We start from the raw sequence: 20443 nt of genomic DNA, 5'->3' as shown, positions 1-20443 counted from the left end.
GAATGAAGACTATCCAGCAACTAGTGTTGTGATTCTTTGATTCCCTCGGGAGATATCTGTAGGGAGTCTACCACCCATTTAATGAAGTCTTGAAATTCCCTAAAATCAACAGCCACATAGAGAGGAGGCGGCATTAATGCCTCATCTGGTGAGGAGTCTGAGGGGTAGCTTCTTTGTTTGCCCTCATCTTCTGATCTTCAATTGTTTCCTCCTGTTGAGCGGTGCACTGGGGAAGAGAAGCTTGAGTTTCCCTATCATCTCAATGGGAGGGGGTCAGAGCACTGGAGAACTGTTGGTGATAAAATACCCAGCCATCCCAATATGGCCAAAGAGGACCATATGTGGGAGGATAGTAGCATCCAGGATTGTTTTCACCAAGAACAATCTGTTCTCCAGAAATCCTCTGTCTCTTCAAGAAAGAGGGTTCCTATGTGGATATGCAGGAGAACCCTGGACAACGATAGATGTTACTCCTCTTCCTCCTTTAATGGAGGAGCTCTGACTGAAAATGCAGGTGAATCAGGCAGTACCGGAGATATATAGAGTCCAGTGATTGAGTGTATCTTGGTGCTGAGAAACGCTTGACACCTGCAAACAACAGAGACACTGGGTCAACACTCACTGATAAGTTGCAGTACCAAGTGAGGCTGTGGTACTGACTGAGCAGTATGCTTGTCCCTCCAGGACAAGAGGGTTTCAAGCACTTTACAGACGATGCTGATGTAGATGGAGGCTTAATTTTACACAGTACTGAAGAACCCAATGGGGTAACTGGGACTTCTATGTTTGCTCTGGTCACCTCTGCTAAACAGTACTGAAGCCTTCTCAGAGCCTTATTTACTTTTATGGCATGGGATTTTCTCATCTCACCGGTAATGGAGAAGCTCTTCATCTCTGGGGTACCAAGCCTCTAGGCTGCAGTCTCTGAGGCTGTTGACCTGCTTGGAGAGCAAGGTCATTTTGAGAATGACTCCCTAATAGGTGAGTTAGAGCTCCTCTTCTAGGGATCTTTAGAGGAGGTTTCAGATTTACCTTTTCTGGGGGAGTATTGCAGCAAGGTTGAAGGGGCACTAGACACCTTCAGAAGACTGATGTTCTCCTGACCTGGTTCCAAAGTAAGGTGAAGGAAGTGCTCCATCATTAACAGTCATAGTTTGAATTAGAAAGACCACGACACAAAATGAGATTAAACTAGCTAGAGACATAAAGGCTAAGAAGAAAACATTTTACAAATACATTAGAAGCAAGAGGAAGACCAAGGACAGGGTAGGCCCGTTACTCAGTGTGGAGGGGGGGAGAACATTAACAGACAATTTGGAAATGGCAGAAGTGCTAAATTACATTTTTGTTTCAGTTTTCACTAAAAAGTTTAGTAGTGATTGGATGTCTAACAGTGAACGCCAGTGAAAATGAGGGAGAATCTGAGGCTAAAATAGGGAAAGAACAAGTTAAAAATTACTTAGGCAAGTTAGATGTCTTCAAACCACCAGGGCCTGATGAAATGCCTCCTAGAATAATCAAGGAGCTGACTTAGAGATCTGAGCCAATAGCGATTATCTTTGAAAAGTCATGGAAGAGATTCCAGAGGACTGGAAAAGGGCAAATATAATGCCAATCTATAAAAAGGGGAATAAGGACAACCCAGGGAATTATAGACCAGTCATCTTAACTTCAGTACTCAGAAAGATAATGAAGCAAAAAGTTTGTCCAGCCATTATTTAAAGGGTTAAAAAATTTAATCAATCTTCAAGTAAAAATAAAAAATATTTGCAAATAAAATAAATGCAATAGGGCAATACCCTAAAAAATTTAGTAATGCCCCCCAAAATATCCTTAAACCAGTTAAGCTCCATACAAAATGGGGTGGCACAGGTTTTAAAAAAATAAAAGCAATTCTCCCTCACCCTAAAAACCACCTCTGCCTCTTGCAGGCTGTTGGTGCCCTCAGGGGAATGTTTCCATGGTTCGCATGCATGCAAATGCAGATATAAATCATTAATAAATATAAGAAAAATACTCCCATTAAAAATTGAAAGCATTTAAAAAAGTTCCAGCCAAACTAAAAAATAATTTGCAAACCCAATTAAAAAAAAAATTTTACCTATAATTTAAAAAACAAACTAAAAAAAGTCACTGTATTTAACCTGATAATATCAAAAGCAAAAATAAAATAAAGTTTTCCCCACTGGGCCTTAATATCAATCAAACAATAATAAAGCCACAAAATATAAGTAAAAAAAAAAAAGCCCCTAAAATAAATAATAAAATTAAAGCCTGCTTAAAAAAACCCCTAAAATTAAATATAAATGCACCAAAAATACCTTGTAGCCACAAAATATATATTAAAAAACATAAAATAGTTATTATTCTATTAATCCAATTGCAAATAAATCTGTACATTATATATAGGTAATAATTATGTATGATTTTAAAACTATTGCCATAATTAATTATGTATATCATATACCTCATAATCCATGTAAAAACAAATGTTTTGCCATATTGTAGCTATTAAAATACAATTTAAAATTTCAAATGCCTAAATTTAAATATATCCAATTAAACAAAATACACATTATATTCAAATACAATACCTTTACCCATTAAAATAAATGTAACTATTTTACAAATATTGCTTCATCGTCCATTTTTAAAAAAATATTAATATGCTGCTAAACAAAAAGCACAAAACATCATAATCACGGTCCATCAGTCTCTCAATAAAATTAAACAAGTCATTAAAACGGTTAGTAAAAATTTAAAACACAAATGGTGGGAAACACTATTAAAATGGTCCTCATAGCACCAAGAATTTTTAATCTGGCTTTACATCCAATTATGGTGGCATTGGTGTTTCAGGTGGTGGTAGTTTTGTTCCTGGCACTGACATGCTGAATCCCGAGAAAGATCGATCAGTTGCAAAGCTCACATTTTTGCCAACCCTAGGTACTTCCCAAGGGAACTTACATGAGGCCTGGTCTTTAATGAGGCAAAATCAGGGGTAAAAACTAAAAGTGCCGGCGAAAATTTTTTTTGCTCGGTCTCCATTAAAAGCCTTGAGCCTATGCTGGGCCTCACTAGTAACCCACTGAAAATGTTGTATATGTGTATGTGCAAATCTTACTATTAAAAATATACAACCAGCAAGAAGGGGACCTAGCTGGAAACCAAATACCACATAACTAGGAATAACCATTAGGTCTCTGAGAGGCAAAGCCAAAAAGCTGCATAATTGCAGTTTTGCTAATCAAAATTAAAAAATGGGACAAAAATTAGTGTACCATAAAAATAAATAAAAAAAAAAGTTCAAACAGCCAACCTTGGTTTTAAGTTCCCTTGACACATACATTTTATTATAACTAAAAATACAAAAAATGCTTTAACAATAAAAAAAAGTAATTTGCCAAAACAAAATAAAAAAATTAATAACCCATTAGGGGTTACACTTTGGTAACCCACTAAAAGTCACTATAAGTTATATGCTTTATTTAAATTAGCTATAAAAATTAAGTAAAAATATATACTTTAAAACAGTCAAAGGGAGTCCTTAGGGCAAGGAGCTGATACTTAAGCTCCCCAGCAGCTGGACAAAAGAAGGTCCCCTAAAAGCCTGGCTGTTACTCACTAAAAACTACCTCAGACTTTGGGTAACTATAATGTTTGGGGTGCTCTAAACCTATTGCTATAGCATTAGGTGTGTGTGTATATACACGTGTGTATTATATATATATATATATACACACACACACACCCTAAAATAGTTTTACATTAAAGCATCTGGTTTATATCCATCACTTAACAAATAAAAAAGCTGTATTCCCATTAAATTATTCCCAACACTACCTAAAAAACCACACTGCTTTCAGTTAAAAAAAAAAAAAAAAACAACCCTGCTAACAACAATATCAAGCTGGGAGGGGTTGCAAGTGCTTTGGAGGATAGGATTAAAATTCATAATGATCTGGTCAAATTGGAGAAATGGTCTGAAGTAAATAGGATGAAATTCAGTAAGGATAAATGCAAAGTACTCCACTTAGGAAGGAACAATCAATTGCACAGATACCAAATGGGAAAAGACTGCCTAGGAAGGAGTACTGCAGAACGGGATCTGGGGGTCAGAGTGGTTCACAAGGAAAATATGAGTCAAAAGTATAACACTGTTGCAAAAAACGCAAGCATGTTGGGATGTATTAGCAGGAGTTTTGTAAGCAAGACACAAGAAGTAATTCTTCTGCTCTACGCTGCACTGATACAACCTCAACTGGAGTACTGTGTCCAGTTCTGGGTGCCACATTTCAGATGTGGACAAATTGGAGAAATCTAGAGGAGAACAACAAAAATGATGAAGGTCTAGAAAACTTGATCTAAGAGGAAAGATTGAAAAAAATATTGGGTTTGTTTAGTCTGGAGAAGAGAAGACTGAGAAGGGACATGATAATTTTCAAGTACGTAAAAGGGTGTTACAAGGAGGAGGGAGAAGAATTGTTTTTCTTAACCTCTGAGGATAGGACAAGCAGCAATGGGCTTAAATTGTAACAACAGAGATTTAGGTTGGACATTAGGAAAAACTTCCTGTCAGGGTACTTAAGCACTGGAATAAATTGCCTAGGGAGGTAGTGGAATCTCTGTCATTGGACGTTTTTAAGATCACGATAGATAATCACCTGTCAAGGGTGGTCTAGATAATATTTAATCTTGCCTTGAGTGCAGGGAACTGGACTAGAAGACTTTTCTAGGTCCCATCCAGTTTTACGATTCTGTGATTCCCAGTTCTTTCAAGCCCTGGATTTGAGAGTTAAACACAAACCACTTAGTGTCCCCATTGCTGAGCAGGATGGCCTCTCTACACATGAGGGAGTGTTTAAACCCCAGTGATCTGATATGGCCCTCTCAGGGAAGATCTTCTGGAAAGAAATAAAACGATCTTCTAAATAACCAGTTTAACTAACTAACAAAGTTACTAATTAAAAGTAAAATAAACTAAGCTAGACCAAAGTCAGCTAGTAGTTGAAGCAAGCATAAGGTGCATGTGCTAACCTCCATCTCCAGCCAATGTGGTTGAGAGGGAACTTAGGGTTAGGGTTTACCTGTGCAGGTTGATATAGTCTCGATGCAGGGCACAAGGATATCAACAGTACATGAGCAGACTGCATCAACACTGCTAATGAAAATCTCCCATCAAAGGCTCATGGTGCGCACATGCACCTGAAGTGGAGCATCCATATGGACACTACTCAAAGAAGAATACATCTAACAAGGAGTAAGGGTGTGGGGAGAGAACTGGAATTGGCTGGACAAAGAGACTAGGACAAAGACTCATGGGATTTGATGAACAAAGGGCCCAAAGGGAGATTGGGGATGAGAGTGAGGCTATGTCTACACTACGTAACTTTGGAGAAGTAGGGAAGGGTAATAGTTTTTGATAGGATGATTTAAAGAGTTTGGAAATGTTATAAATAGAAATGAGACAAGGTGGATGAATTCATCTGAGGAAGAGCTCTATGTAAATTTGAAACCTTTTCTCTTTCACCAACAGAAGTTGATCCAATAAAAGATATTACCTCACCCACCTTGCGTCTCTAATATCCTGGGACCAACACGCTACAACTACACTGCAAATATAAATACTAGTAGTAAGTGGGACTCTTAGGATAGAGCAAATTTTGCCTCGTCATATTTTTACCTGACATGACATGTAGCATTTTGAATACCTAGTCAAAATCGCTTGTTCAAATCTGGCATATTGACACTAATATTATATATATATATAGTGTGTGTGTGTGTGTGTGTGTGTGTGTGTGTGTGTGTGTGTGTGTGTGTGTGTGTGAGAGAGACTATATACACCTCTACCCCGATATAACGCGACCCGATATAACACGAATCCGGATATAACGCGGTAAAGCAGCGCTCCGGGAGGAGAGGGGGGTTGACGGGCTGCGCGCTCCAGTGGATCAAAGCAAGTTCAATATAACGTGGTTTCACCTATAACGCGGTAAGATTTTTTGGCTCCCGAGGACAGTGTTATATCAGAGTAGAGGTGTATTATGTGGGAACCGCCCGCTTGGAGTTGAAATAAAACGTGTGTGTGTGTGTGTGTGTGTGTGTGTGTGTGTGTGTGTGTGTGTGTGGGTGTGGGTGTGTGTGTACACACATATATGTTTTATTTCAAGTCTAAGCGAGTGGGTGGTGCCCACATAACAAAATATGCCATTTCAGCTGGTGCCCTTACTAGCAGCCTCAATACTGAAGATAAGAATGGAAAGTGATAAATACTCAGTCACCTGCTTACCTCTAGAGGTGGCCCCTGCAAAACAAGGTTGAGGCACACTGGCAGGAGCTGTGAGTGGAAGCTTGCATTGCTGCTGCCTGTGTTGTACCTGTTCTGCATACGAGTTTGGAGGGCTTCACTCTCCAGGATAGATAATCTGGTACCTTTCACAAGCATAAAGTTTATTTAAAATATTAAAAGTAGATCTATTACCAAAGACACAAATTATATCTGTGAAAAATCAAAGACTGCACAAAAACAAGGAAAAGTGTATTAATGGTATTACCATACTTGAGAGCATTAAAAAGAAGTGAAGATTCAAGTAAAAATGATAAATTATTACCTTCTATTTTGATCCCCAAATTTTATGTGGATCTAGAGCTTAAAAAACCTTAAGTAGATAGAGCTAGGAATGGTATATCCACATTATATAGGCTGAATTTCAGCACAATAAATATCTCATATTTTATACTGATCCTGTATTCGGTTATTCAGGAGCAGCAGCCAGTTCTCATCTAACTGAGCACAAGGTACAGTAATAGTTCTTCAGTTTATATGTTGTTTTTATAAGATCACATCAACTTCTATTCTTATGATTCTTTCCTTTTTTTTTTTTTTTAATTACAGAATTACTGCCTATTCTTAATGAGCTCCTTGTTTAGAAGCCTTCCAACAAGGATGTCTGGAGGAAAAAATAAACACTATTAATGTTAAGCTAAATCATAACACAAGTTAACTTGGTATGACATTAAGGAAAAGTCACTATAATTCTTTTTAAATTTATCAAATTACCAGGTTCAAAGAAACCAGTAACTTGAAATGGTACTTTTCACTGCCATTCAAACCAACATTTCCAAAGATAGAAGTCAAATACGAATCCAAAAGTATAAGAAAGTGACTCACATTTTAGTTGAATGCCTTACGTAAAATGTTAATATTTATAAGGTTAAAAAGTTATGAATATTTTAGATACTTAACATTCATTTATCTCTGTATACACAAAAGTCATCTTGCAAGATACTAACTCTACTGTGATGATGATGATGATCAAAATTGGGGGGAAAAAAATCTTTGCCGATCCGTAAATTAAAAATGACTGCACCATAACACAACCACAAGAATGGCTGAACTACAAAATTACTTTGCGGAAAATTCTGCTGTATCAAGTTCTTAATTATGAACAATAAATCCATAAAAAATGAAAATATAATGAACATCTTTGCAAACTATTAATTAGAAGAAATTGGCAGATATAGTACAAAGTAACAGATATTTATGTTTAGAGTCTCTGTTGCTTACACATTTTTCTATATTAGAATTATTGTGAAATTCTATATAATATGCCCTTGAAAAATCTGATATTTTTAAGTGTAGAAGTTTGAGCTACATTTCCACTGGGAAAATAATTCAAGTACATTTTTCCACTGGGAGGAGGGATATTTTAGCAACCCAGATGGACTCCTGCATATGTCCCTTAATTAGACTGCTCTCTCTTCCTCTACTCCCAGTTTTACATTAAGCTCCTTTTCAGACAATAAAATATATTTACAAAAGACTTCCTAGACAACATAACTCGAGAAGGTGAACAAACAATGTGATATGTTAAAAGTGATAAATCAGAATCAGACATAGCCGAACAGAGAAATGATCATCAGAAGGATGATTCAAAGTAAAATAAATATAGATCTATCAGCAGGGTGATTAGAAAAGCAATAGAAACCAAAATATTATGACCAAAATGACAATAATTGATTTTAAATTAATGACACTTGGCTGACACTATTTAAATAATCATAGCCAGTAAAAGTTTTATTTGGCATAAGCTATTAATTAATTAATAACTTAGTTGTGAGTAACTAAACCTTTTCAATATTTCTGTTTGTACAATAACAAACACGAGCTATCAGTTAAAATGGAGTTCTAGAATCACTTATTTTATCTTTAATTGTCAAATATTAGTGCTACAGATAGCTAAAATCAAGATGTTTGGTTAAAAAAAAAAAACTTCCATGAAACATGAATGTCAAATCTTGAAAATCCTACATCTTTGATCTCAACCATGCATGATGTGGAAGGTACATATTCCACATGAGTAGCTTTTCTACTTCATGAAGAAGCCTAGTGTGATCAACGTTCAAGAACTCATTCCAGAAGACTCAATCATGCTACTCCCAAAGCTGGAGTAAGAGTTGGGATTCAAAACACAATTTCCGGTACAGAGGGTCAACACATAAGCTCAATCACCTGTGCACTCAAGCACCAGGCAAATTTGCTGTCTACGCTTCTCAAAAGATTTATAGTTTAAACAAAATATTAACCTAGTAGCCAAAATATCATATGTCCTTCTCTTCCCCCCCCCCCCCCCAAACCAGGTCAGAGATGACAATAAGTGACTTAACACAAACATTAAGGCAAATGATAACATTTAATGGGTTAACACTTTAAAAACACTTTACTTCATCAAGTCTTATTAATAAGAGCATACCATTGCAGTGTACTACAACCCTAACAAGTTTTCTCATAGAAAGAAGAGCAATTAAAACAAATCACTATCCAAAAAACTGAAATGAAGCTTCAAGTTGTTTTCCCTCATGTATCAACAATTATTTACACCCAAGTTTCATTATCTATTCTCCCCTCCATAGCAATCTGAAGTCTCTCTGCCTTTGGCATTATACAGATTGGGGCTTCATGTAGCATACAATATAACAGGTTAAGAAATCCATGTCAATTTTTCCCTTTCCTAAGAGGATTATTACTGCAATATGGTACAACAAATGTTGTGAATAAGCAATACAGTACACCTGGACTATAAAAAAAATAAAATAAAAAAAAAATTAAACCAAATATCCCAGAAGAACTTTTCTCTTCCTTCTCTAGATGTTGTTGAGAAAAAAGGAAATAAAGTCTTATGACCCCCAACTGTCATGCTTTCAAGTGTTTAAAAAAATAGTAATATTTTCAACAATTTTTCATTTAACCAACATAGTAGATTTCAGTATTATACTTTCATTTTCTTGGTTTTCTTGTTTCTGACATGCAAAATCCTTAAAGAAAAAATCCTATGAAATTATTGTCTGGGGCTCTTAATGACATATTTTCACTCCATTAACTGTACTTCCCTTGTTCAAATTTCAAGCAGAAGCATTAATTTTTCTAGTATCTGTATCCTATGAAACCCAATTTTTTTTCCAAAGGGAACACATAGCAAATTGCACTGGATGGGTGATAATGAAAAAAGCAACACCATTTATTAATTTTGTATAAGTTATCCTCTGCCCTAGAGATTCCTTAGAGGAGGAGAACATGCCTGAATTTCACCATACTGTGCCACAGGCAGAAAGTGAGAGAAACTAAACAAGCACACCCTGAAGGGAGAGAAAATGCCTGCAGCAGCAAATGACCTACTATATACCTCACTAGCAAGTTTTTGATGTTATAATTTGTTAATTTCAAGAATAAAGACAAATTACCAACAGTTTTAGTTTGTTCTACTTCTATTTAACTTTTTAAAGTTTTTGATCAAAAACGATATTGTTCAGAAGAGCTATATATTTTCAAAAGATTATGATCATGAGTAAATTTGCATGACAAGTTCTTTGCCAGGTTTATTTTCTTATTACCTGCAGCAAAGGGTATTATAAGAATTGGGTTAAAATATTTAGCATGAACCATAACAAAACCAAATTCTTGACATGAATTACTATGCATTAATGTTCTTTTAAAATATTTTCTAGCCCAATGCATAGTAAGCAAAAGATAATTTTATTCAAATATGCATTTCCTGGTATGAATAAGCAAGTACCCCTCTCCCTCCTGAATTGATAACTCTTAAGTAATGATTCATTTGAAAAAATCAACAGTGTATTGGCAATTTGGTATAATCATAAATACACAGTATCTATATCTACACACACATATAGTACAGACACATTATATAGGTAGTGGTATACATGTTTATGTATATATTGCAATATACACACCATTTATAATTTTAAGATTAATCCAATACTTTAAAAAAATACTTTGATACTTCAAAAATATTTAGGAAAAATTTTGTCAGATTGTCAGTGAATTCTTATTCTTATAGAATCAATATATTAAGAAATACATGTTAATGTTGCCCGATATAGTAAAAATCCATACTAATTTAAATTATGTAACTGCACAGATTATGCAAAAATACATTCTATATTTATTTTCATGGGCATGTATAAAAATTACAAGCAATAAAGTACATATTAAAGTTAATAAATGTAGTATTTTAAAATTAATACATATATTTTCAGAAATACTTAAAGTTAACTGCATCCTAAGTGAATGCACTAAGAATAAATAAGGTACTGTTAAGATTATTTTCCATGTAGAAAAAACAGTCTCTGATATCGCAATATCACACACAAATATGTCCAACTAAAAATACTAACAAGACCACCCCCATAGGAAAACAAAAGTGCCCAGACAGACTTTTCAAAGACCTTTGGAAAGTACTAAGACCCCTTGTTCAATATCCAGATGGCTTTGCCCAGCAGTTTGCTGTACTCACAAATATAGTTCCCGTTCTAAATAGCATAGTTGTGCGGAGCTGTGGGAGACTTGTGTGAAATGATCTGCTGTCCTTTAAGAACTTTACTGAGATCACATACGTCTTGAAATGTGAGATTCAATTGCACTTAAAACACTGAAATGTAAGTAGTAATTTACTATGCTGTACAATCTCTCCCACGCAAGTCACTATCAGTTGAAGAAATACAGTAAATTAGATTATTTTTTTCTAAGAACTGTTTGATCAGATGTGAGCAACTATGAAATTCCTACCTTTTCTACCTAGTCAAAACACTTTTGTGAACCAAAGGTGTAGTAGAGTGTGTTACAGTCTTGTTGGTAGTGTTCTTAATAAATAGCCTTTAAACAGCATAGCATAATCACAATCACACACAGGTAACTATCTATCTCTATATATGCACACATACACACACCCTCCTATGCATTTTTAAGAGCTATAAATATAATCAATGAAGAATTATATATATTAACAATATTCTGAAGATTTATGATAGAAAGAGCCTGATTCTTCATTCTTTGAGCATCTAAAAAGTCTAATTAAGACCATAATTCCTCAATTGGATCCATGGCAGACAGGTCATTAAAAGTCCTCTGCATGGATGCCATGTTCTGCATCCACAGATCCAGTTGCAGGAATGTGGTTTTTAGTCAATAGAAGTTTTGGGTATGCAATAAATGCAGAGTCAGGACCAAGAACTGAACATTCATAACAAAACCCTATCAAAATTCTCAACTGTTCATGAAATATCGGTCTCATTTGGCAATAACAGAAGAAAAACAATCAATGCTGTATTTATGAAAAATCAGTTTAAGCATTCACTAAAGTCATGTTCAGTCACTGTCCAAAAGTACTGGCAGTGATTTTACTTTCCTTAAAGGAAAATGTAAAGTGTAAATATTAAGTAAATAATTAATGAAGGACAGGACTCTTTCATACTAAACTCACTCATACATAATGTATCAATATTTAGTATTTTCTACAAAGTGTATTGAGAGCCTCATTTTTAAGCAAGTCTTGTATTGCAAAATACTTGTTTCACAAAATCATATAACATGTAAAAATCAGAGGAAACTATGGATTCTGAATACCACTTCAGAGTATTAATTAATGATTTCGTATGTATAAATTATCTAGCTCTCTGTGAGCCTAAGCACCATTTTCTTTAAAATGTTATATATTACTCCTAATTTTTGTCAACATTTGTAGACGACACACATTACATGTTTTAGATTATTAGCTAAGGTTGAAAAGATCAAGTTGTACCTATATGAATAAAAAGGGCATATTTATAGCGTGTTCATCTAATCTAATAAACATAGTATTTTTATTTAAAGTTTGAGTTCAATAATTCTTATGTAGACCACAAATATTCTGAAATGGATTGATTTTGTAGGACTACATAACATTTAAACAAAAGCTTAAGAGGTTAAAAAACAAAAGAAAGGGAAAATACAATGTATGTGCAAACCTGACCTATCTGTATCTTTTCTTTTTAAACCTAGGCTACTCAAGAATCTTCAACTAATTATTCCATTTTATTGATGGCATTTTTCCCTAGGGAAGTTATTTAAAAAGTTTAACCCCTGAGCAAGTCATGGCTTCTCCTGCCTTTGAAAGTGTCAAGTGCATTGATTATAACTGCAGGAAGTGTTACCTTCTACCCAGAGAATCTCACCCTGCACAATCTTAAACACTGTCTCTCTCCCAAAACGGCTTTGATTCAGCAATTCAGACCGCTTCAGCTGATATTAAAGGCAGAAGCACCACAGAAAAGGGATCAGCAGTTAAAACGAAATACAAAGAGGGGAAAAAACAGATCTTGGATATAGTAGCACAAAGCTTGAGAGAAAAGCAGATTTGAAAAAGACATCAGAGTGACTAAAAAAAGAACAACATGACAGAAATTAAACAAGATTTTTATGTTCTCCTTCTATGCATTTAAACTCATCTCAACCTCTATTGAAATTCTGATCATACCCAAACCCCAAGGCTTTTGACATACTTTCAAAAATCCACACCCCCTCTTTCTCTTTTCTAAGTCTCCAGAGTCACTGCTAGGTATCCAACAAGTTGAAGGGGGAAGGTGGGAGGGGAGAGAGCAGAATTCTAATATGCATATGAACTAACAGACAGGCCATTTTATCCTCACATTAAACTATAGTAAAATTATGATTAACTATTTTAAATATTCAGTGTGTGTGTTTATCCTTATGCTTAGCCAGTGAAAAGAAAATGAATATGGTTTGAAAAATCATCTCTTCAAGCGTATACAAGAAGGTTCAGTAATATTTTGCTTGGGTCAATAACAAAGTAACAGCAAACTAATCCAAGGTGCTATAAGACAGCAAGCTACTATGGCAAGCTATTCACTAGACTACAAGAACTCAAAGCACATGCCTAATTAGCAATATATTCTTCATAATTATGAAACATAGAACAACACGATAATGCAATACAAACAGCTATCACAACAAGGCTTATACACATCTGTACAAGTATCATAGAAATGGTGCCCAAAATTCCAGAAGGTAATTGGATTTTCAGAACTCCAAGAGGGTTTTTTCCAATTCAGTCATGACAGGGCCAGAAGGTAATGATACATCTGCCATGATGCAACAAGCAGACCTGTCTTCTGTCAAGAATTGAAATCATAAAGGAATAAGCTGTCGTTAACAACCTCTCTCCAAACACTAGAGCTGTCATCTCATTGTTTTCCTTTGTTGGCATGGGGGCTGGTGTGGGCTTATGCACCCTGTCAGTTCAAGATTACTCTAAGCTTTAACCTTTTCTTGAATTTTTGGTTTAAGCAATCTTCTATGGAGCTTATTATAGAAGTTTATATTCTGTGACCAATTAATATTAATTATAAACTAATGATAGAACTTTTTCTTATATCTATTTGGTAAGCTTCATTTCAAACCTGTATGCAAGAGGCACTATGTACTTCTTATAAAACATTAAAAGGTACCTTATATTTCTATAAACATATCATTGTCTTTCATTTTCCTTCTTGAGTATAATATACTCTTGGCCAATTACATTCACAAATTCATTTAGTAATTTATCATAATTTGTATTTACATATTTTAAGAGGGAATTTCACAATATCGTACATCCAGTAAAACAATGATACCCCCCCCCCCCGCTGCCTCCCAAAACATTTACAGACAAGACTGCTGCCGATTAACACAGATGAACTTTAAAAGCAATACTGTATATATTATCTACCTAAATAAAGATAACACTTACACCAGATTCTTACTAATTATGAATGAGAAAAAAATGTTATCTGCGTTATTGCTCATTCTAGTGAAATTCTACTTAATTTCTGCATAAAAGCGACAATAAGATGTTCTAATAGTTTGTGAATAATAGAGTACTGTTATTTATTACCTTTCTGAAAAAAAACGAATAAGGAAAAATATCAAAATTAATATTTGAATGTTAGAAAATATTTTAATAGTAGGAAGATAAAGCAGCTTTTCTCAATAAGTCCATCTTTACTGCCATATGAAAATTAAATCAACTAAGCACAGACTACAGAGCTGCATTTTCAAAAATTTCAAGATTTCAGGTTCCTACTGCACATATGAAAAATGCATTTAAACCATGAAACTTGTATTTTTTCCACTTTGCCCTAGGGACTACCTGTTCTGCACATGCATATACAAGGTTTGGGTCCATTATCTGTCCACCATGCATTTCTTTGTTTGCAAGCCCAACTTAAAACAAAGCTTTACCTCTGATGGAACAAATTTATATTGCTAACATGTAAAAATGTCACCATAACTTTTAAAGCTCTGTTTTCTTGATTGGCTGAATTTTGACAAGTTATAAAGACAATAAAATCCATTTTCAAACCATACCAATTATTACCCCAAAAGGCTAATATTTTACCTAGAAATATACTCTCCATAACTCTGATCTGCTAGTTTGGATTAGTTAGTTCTTCTCCTCCTCCACTCAGTTATAAAACAAACAAAAACTTATGTTACTGTATCATCATCCTCTTCACAATTTCCAGTGAAAAGTATAATCCTACCTTTTCTATATTGGGTTGGAAGTCCAAAATTAGTCTTAGTGAGGAAAGCCAAAATTTTATGTAAGCAATTCCCTTTCTATTCCTCACATCCATGAATAAGCAGGGGCTATATTGCAGATTCCAAAGTGGAGTACCGAATAAAGAGGAAAAGACACCATAAACATAAGGGAAAACAAAAGTTGAAACTATTTTTATATTTTATCCGTCATGGCAGCAAGATTTCCATGGATAATGACCAGGATAGGCCCCAGAAATATAATCTTGTTCATAAATGGGTCGATTGATTTCTGGTAGCTGCTATATTTTTTCAAAAAAGCCAGCCCTCTTTTGGTGAAAGAAGAAGCTACTAAGCTTGTGCTGTTATCCCTGCTAGGGATGACCAATTCTCCAAGTTTCTTGATAAATATTCTAAATCATTTAAAATAGTGCTCTACTAGAAACCACCAAATAATTCTTGGACATTTCTAAAGTAACTAAAATAAAGTCAAAACTGCTGAAATTTATTATTCACTTTCTTTAACATCCTTAGGACTATGGAGATTATAGGAAACAGGTATCCTGAAAGCTTACAAAGATACAGAAGGTAACCAACTGCTTCTTTGTACTCTTACAGTAAGCGTTGCAGTGAACTGGTGTGCTCTTTTGTCCCCAGAGCAAATGAGTCAGTGGTATGATGAGTACTCCAAACTTTTGTTCAGTGTCCAGACTTTGCTCCGTGGAGAAAGAGAGCTCAGCCTGCCAAACTTCCTACTCTATTAATTTCTCCTTGCCACCCACTCTGTAGACCTTAAGCACAGGAAAGTACTTCTCTGACCAGCATAGAAGGACCACTCCTCCATGAAGCAACAATCAATTTCAGCTTCCTCCCATACTTGTTCAGATATCTTTGCAGCATCATTTGAAAGTGTTATCATCTGCATGGCTGATATATCCCCTAACTCAGTGTTCAGGGGGGTATTGATCAGCGTTCACGTCAAACTCCTCATCAGTACCAAGCCCAAGCTGGGGAAGCTGATGATCCAACCAGCGGATTAAATTCGGTGATTAATCCTGGTCACGTGCTACATGAGGCATATTGTGCATAGGCTAAGTCTCAGACTGCCTGCCATGCAACTCTTAGTCAATAACCTTGACTTAGTCAATAACCCTGTGCTACCTTATCTCCGATATGTATTCATATGTGTGCCTTTAAGTCACTACCATATGAATTATTTTAACTGATATGAAAACTCAAAGCTTATCTGCTGGATCTCTGACCAGCTACAGTGAGAGTAAGAAATGCTGTTGAGTCCTGAAATATAGCAGTACCCATGGCACTACAATATAGTGTTAGGATGCCATCTGGACTTAAAAAAAATAATTACCCATCACCTCCTAGCCCAGGGACTAAGCCTAATAACCAGAGTGAAAGATACTGGTGTTGCCTATGCCTCCCAAGATTATGCCCCTCAATTTGAATGAACACCACAGCTGTGGACTGTTTATTGTGTATTGTAATGGTAACACATTGTCAATCAACTTTCCACTTCGTTAAAATTACAGTAAATCCATTAAGTCCCTCTTGCTTTTGCTAAACCTTTTTATTCTATCCTCAGTGTATTCCACAAGGCCAACTCACTTTTGCTTTCCTAACATAGAACTTGGTGTATTTATCCTATGCTGTCTTTAATACCTCTTTTTTTTTTTCTTCTCTCACCCTCTACACACTTTTCTCTCTGTTTCCCCACACTTCGTTCTCTAACTCATCACCTGTATTTTCTGTTTTCCTCTTCCATATCTCCCTCCAAAATGTCTTCTTTCCTATACTATTCTTCTCAGTTCTAATTAATCTTCTTTTCTCATATACATGGGGCTTGGAAATTTACCTGACACTTCATATCTAAAGGATTAAACCTACTAACCAAAGACTGATAAAAAGATAGAGGCAGGGGCACTATCAAGGCAATACTCAGATGAGAAGAAAACCACCTCCCTGGCTGCTGGGATTCCTACCAGGGTGCTCTCCCAAGGCTCTGGTTGGGGGTTTCATCTTCTGTGTCAGCCCCCCAGCTATTACGGGCTTGATCAATTTTAAGCCCTTCCCTTCACTCCCCCCCCCCCCGCAGTTTGCTGGAATGGAGAAGGCCCAGTCTTTATCTGTTTCCTCCATCTTGTGCGACAGCCTCCTGTTGTGTTCCCTCAGCTTTCTGGCTGTGAGGGCTGCATTTCTATTTACTCAGCTCCTCCCACAGCCTCTGTGTTTGGGTCCTCCCCTCCTCTACTGTTCCTCAGAGCTTTCTCAAATACAGTAAAACTTATCTGATCCTTGCATGCTGCCCCACAGGATGCTGAATAGCAAGACCAAAAACTGACGATTCTGTTCAGTTTTCACTTAAACTAGAATTTTGACATCTGTAAGGGGCAGCAGAGACTGAGGTTAAGGTAGAGAGGCCAGCATGAATTTATGCTCAGTTAACATTTAAAATATTACTTTCACAAGCACAAGGCCTTTTTATTATTTTAAAAGGAAAAATCTAGATTCTGCAGAAGCTGTTGGAAGTCATCCATGCTAGTTTCCTACTCACCACAAATGAGTGGAATTTTCAAGCCTTGGATACTATTATCCTCAGTAGATTCATTTAATATGTTGATGTGAAAGATACTAAGCTCCATAGAATACATATCTCCTTCTAAAACATTGTAAATTTCCCCTATAAAGGAAACATTTTCTGCATGTTTCATTTAAGATGAGACCTCTCTTTTGTTGGAAGAGTTAATAAAGTATCAAGGCCAAAACGACAAACAGAACAACCAAACAGCCTAGAGTGGAAACATGGTATCTGAAGCAATCACTATCACAAGTTTCAGTTGGGACTTTTAATCTGAAAAGCAGTACTATCATTTTCTGGGAGTTGGAAGTACTTAAATCAGACACCATCTTGGCCCTCAAATTACTGAAGACCCAGTTCAGTAAAAGTGACATCCAGGAAAATGGTGTGTTCTCTAATTTATATAGTTTTTAATAGAAACAAGCCTTGACTGGATGCACCATATTAACTGTTTTTTAGGAGAATTTTATAGGCTTTATGGTGCCTAATTTCAATGTGCTTTCTTAGGGCTGAGTTGGAATATCGTTATATTGTGTTGACAGGAGAAATGTCAGTTTTTCATAATATACAATCCACCTGAGCTGGATCACCATATCAGATTGAGGATATTCCCAAACAATGTTCTTTTTTATCATATATTTTGTTCCACAGATGTCAACATGGAGGCCTCGTGCCTAAAAATGCATGATTGGCTATATTGGAAAAGTTGATTAGACAATCAGTGCATTCAGCACACCTGATATGATCATATGACTATCTGTGTATTATTTTTCCTGGGGCACAACCTGAATGATTCCAAATACTTCAAAGGAGCTGGATTTGAGAGGAGCTAGATTGGTGTAAAAATTCTGTCCTAACTGGATGTGCCCCATCCTCGTTAAAAAGTATACTAATATATCAAAACATAATGCAATCTATTCTAATATTTTCTATCAAGCAGTTTTCTTTAAAGGTTTTTTATCTAAATATCCAATGTTTACCAACTTTTTAAGTAAAACCAAATGTGTATGTGCTATGTTCTTTTTATGCTAATAGCTATTACTATCACAGGTAAGAGGACTATAAATTTAAAACTAAATTAATAAAGAAAGATGACAAACTAAAAGCATAAAGCAATAGGTGTGTATCTTTAAATTCCTCTGTCCTTACATTGGCTATAAATATTTAATTAAAATATTTTGCTCATTGCACTGTTTTGGTGTTTTTCTTGAAAAACAGAAAGAAAAAATGTTACATTTTCAACAGAATTCTCAACTCTTAGATCAAAACCTATTAAAAAGTTAGCTCCTTGATTGAAATAAAATAAACTTTTTAGTCTGTGCTAAAAGAAGGGATGTACCAATGTCACATTGTCAGAATCCTCCTTTTTATTTTTATTTCACAAAGTGCAGCACTTCAGCAGTAAACTGGACAACACAGAACAAAATTAATTGCAATTGATATACTACAAATGTTTTCCACAAGCCTATTTAACTGCTCTTGGTTTACTTACATCCAACATTTTGGCCAGTATATCACTTTACATTACCAAAAAATAAAAAAATGAAGAAAATCCATTCAATTAAAAAAAAAAAAAAAAGTTTGGCCCACTGCAAAAGAATTACAGATGTAATTAGCAAAGCAGTAATAACCAAACAGAGATTAACAAGACCGGTGTTAATTTGGTGATGAGCAATAATAATACATTAAACTTAATGTAGAAAGAACAAAAGAAAAAAATTGGGACCCTTGTACATGATTTTCAGAAGTTTATTGCAAAAAGTTTTAATTCAGCTAGCAAAGTGTAAGTGAGAATTTTAATGCAGAAATGTTCCAAATATTGTACAAATTGCATACTGTTTTCCCATGTGTTACTACATGTATCCATACCATTTTGTGGGAGGGGTGGGGATATGGAAAATCAATTAACATGCTGCCCGCAAAATGTAAATGTTTTATATTTTCAAGTATGAATGTGTGAACTAGAATGAATCACTAGTCAGAGCTGTTGTCAGAATAAGACTTGTTTGATTGAGGAGAGAGTGGCACCTTCCCCCCAAAAAAACATTTAGTAGAAGCTTAAGAAAGCTTACTGTGTTTATTTAAAATGATCACAATATCACAAGGTTTACAATAGACATTTGAATGAGAACACACATAAATCTGATGAAATGTAAAAGAAATCCTAACTAATTTCTGAATTGCTTTCTGTCATATTTCTTTTTCTTCCTTTAAGGGTTTTGTCACTCTAGCTGCCATATTAAACTACATGGCAGTGCCACCATAATAGTCTTACACAAAACTAAATCACAAGTTTCTCTCTTGTAGTAAAAGAATTAGATAAAAGTTTTGAAAATAAGGCAACAAAACATTCCAATCATGAATAAAATGAATTTATGGGAACACATTTAATACAACTTAACAAAAACATCACAGATTATTGATAGCTGTTAATACACACACACTTACCTCAATAGCTCTCTTAATATATGGAATCTGTGTGCCACTGTCCAGATCTTCATTTATAATAAGTCTTCTAGCCCACTGACCTGCCCTGACAACACCACTACCATGAATTAAAACCATCAGTTTATCTGGATTTGTCAATGCATCCTCACTCATAAAGATAAAACTGTTTGGCTCACTCTCAGTAGCATCTACCTGAAATTTAAAAAAATAAATTTAAAAATAAATAAAAACACATTCTGGTGTATCAATAAACATATTAAGAAAACCTAATAGCTGCAATTATAAAGTAGCTTTGGAATTTATACACAAACATCATTACTATTTATTTGTGTTATGTTAGCATCTGAAAGCCACACTGTGTTTGATGCTGTAAAAACAAAGAATAAGACAAAACCTGCCCTAAAGACCTTGCGATCTAATGTGAAAAGCAAAAAAATACATTACAACTAAGAACACTTATACTGCATCAAATAGAAGTAGAAAGTATGATTAAGCTTTAAAGTATAAAAGGCACAAAAAGAGTAAAAGGC

General features: G+C 35.1%; 1 protein-coding gene across 3 annotated transcripts in view; it reads right to left on the bottom strand.

Moving 5' to 3' along the window:
• Nucleotides 1–20443, bottom strand: part of FAM172A (family with sequence similarity 172 member A) — a 350899-nt gene that overhangs the window by 250404 nt on the left and 80052 nt on the right. For 2 of the 3 annotated variants that reach the window (XM_054031751.1, XM_054031750.1), the window contains exon 6: nt 19914–20105. The exons of the other annotated variant lie outside the window; for it this stretch is intronic. In XM_054031751.1, the coding sequence (XP_053887726.1) occupies nt 19914–20105 (192 nt within the window). The remainder of the gene's footprint in view (nt 1–19913; nt 20106–20443) is intronic. 3 annotated transcript variants of the gene reach the window in all.

Source organism: Malaclemys terrapin, chromosome 6 (assembly GCF_027887155.1).
Source record: "Malaclemys terrapin pileata isolate rMalTer1 chromosome 6, rMalTer1.hap1, whole genome shotgun sequence".
In the NCBI taxonomy this organism is placed as follows: Eukaryota; Metazoa; Chordata; order Testudines; family Emydidae; genus Malaclemys; species Malaclemys terrapin.
This window is presented reverse-complemented; position numbering and strand designations above follow the sequence as displayed.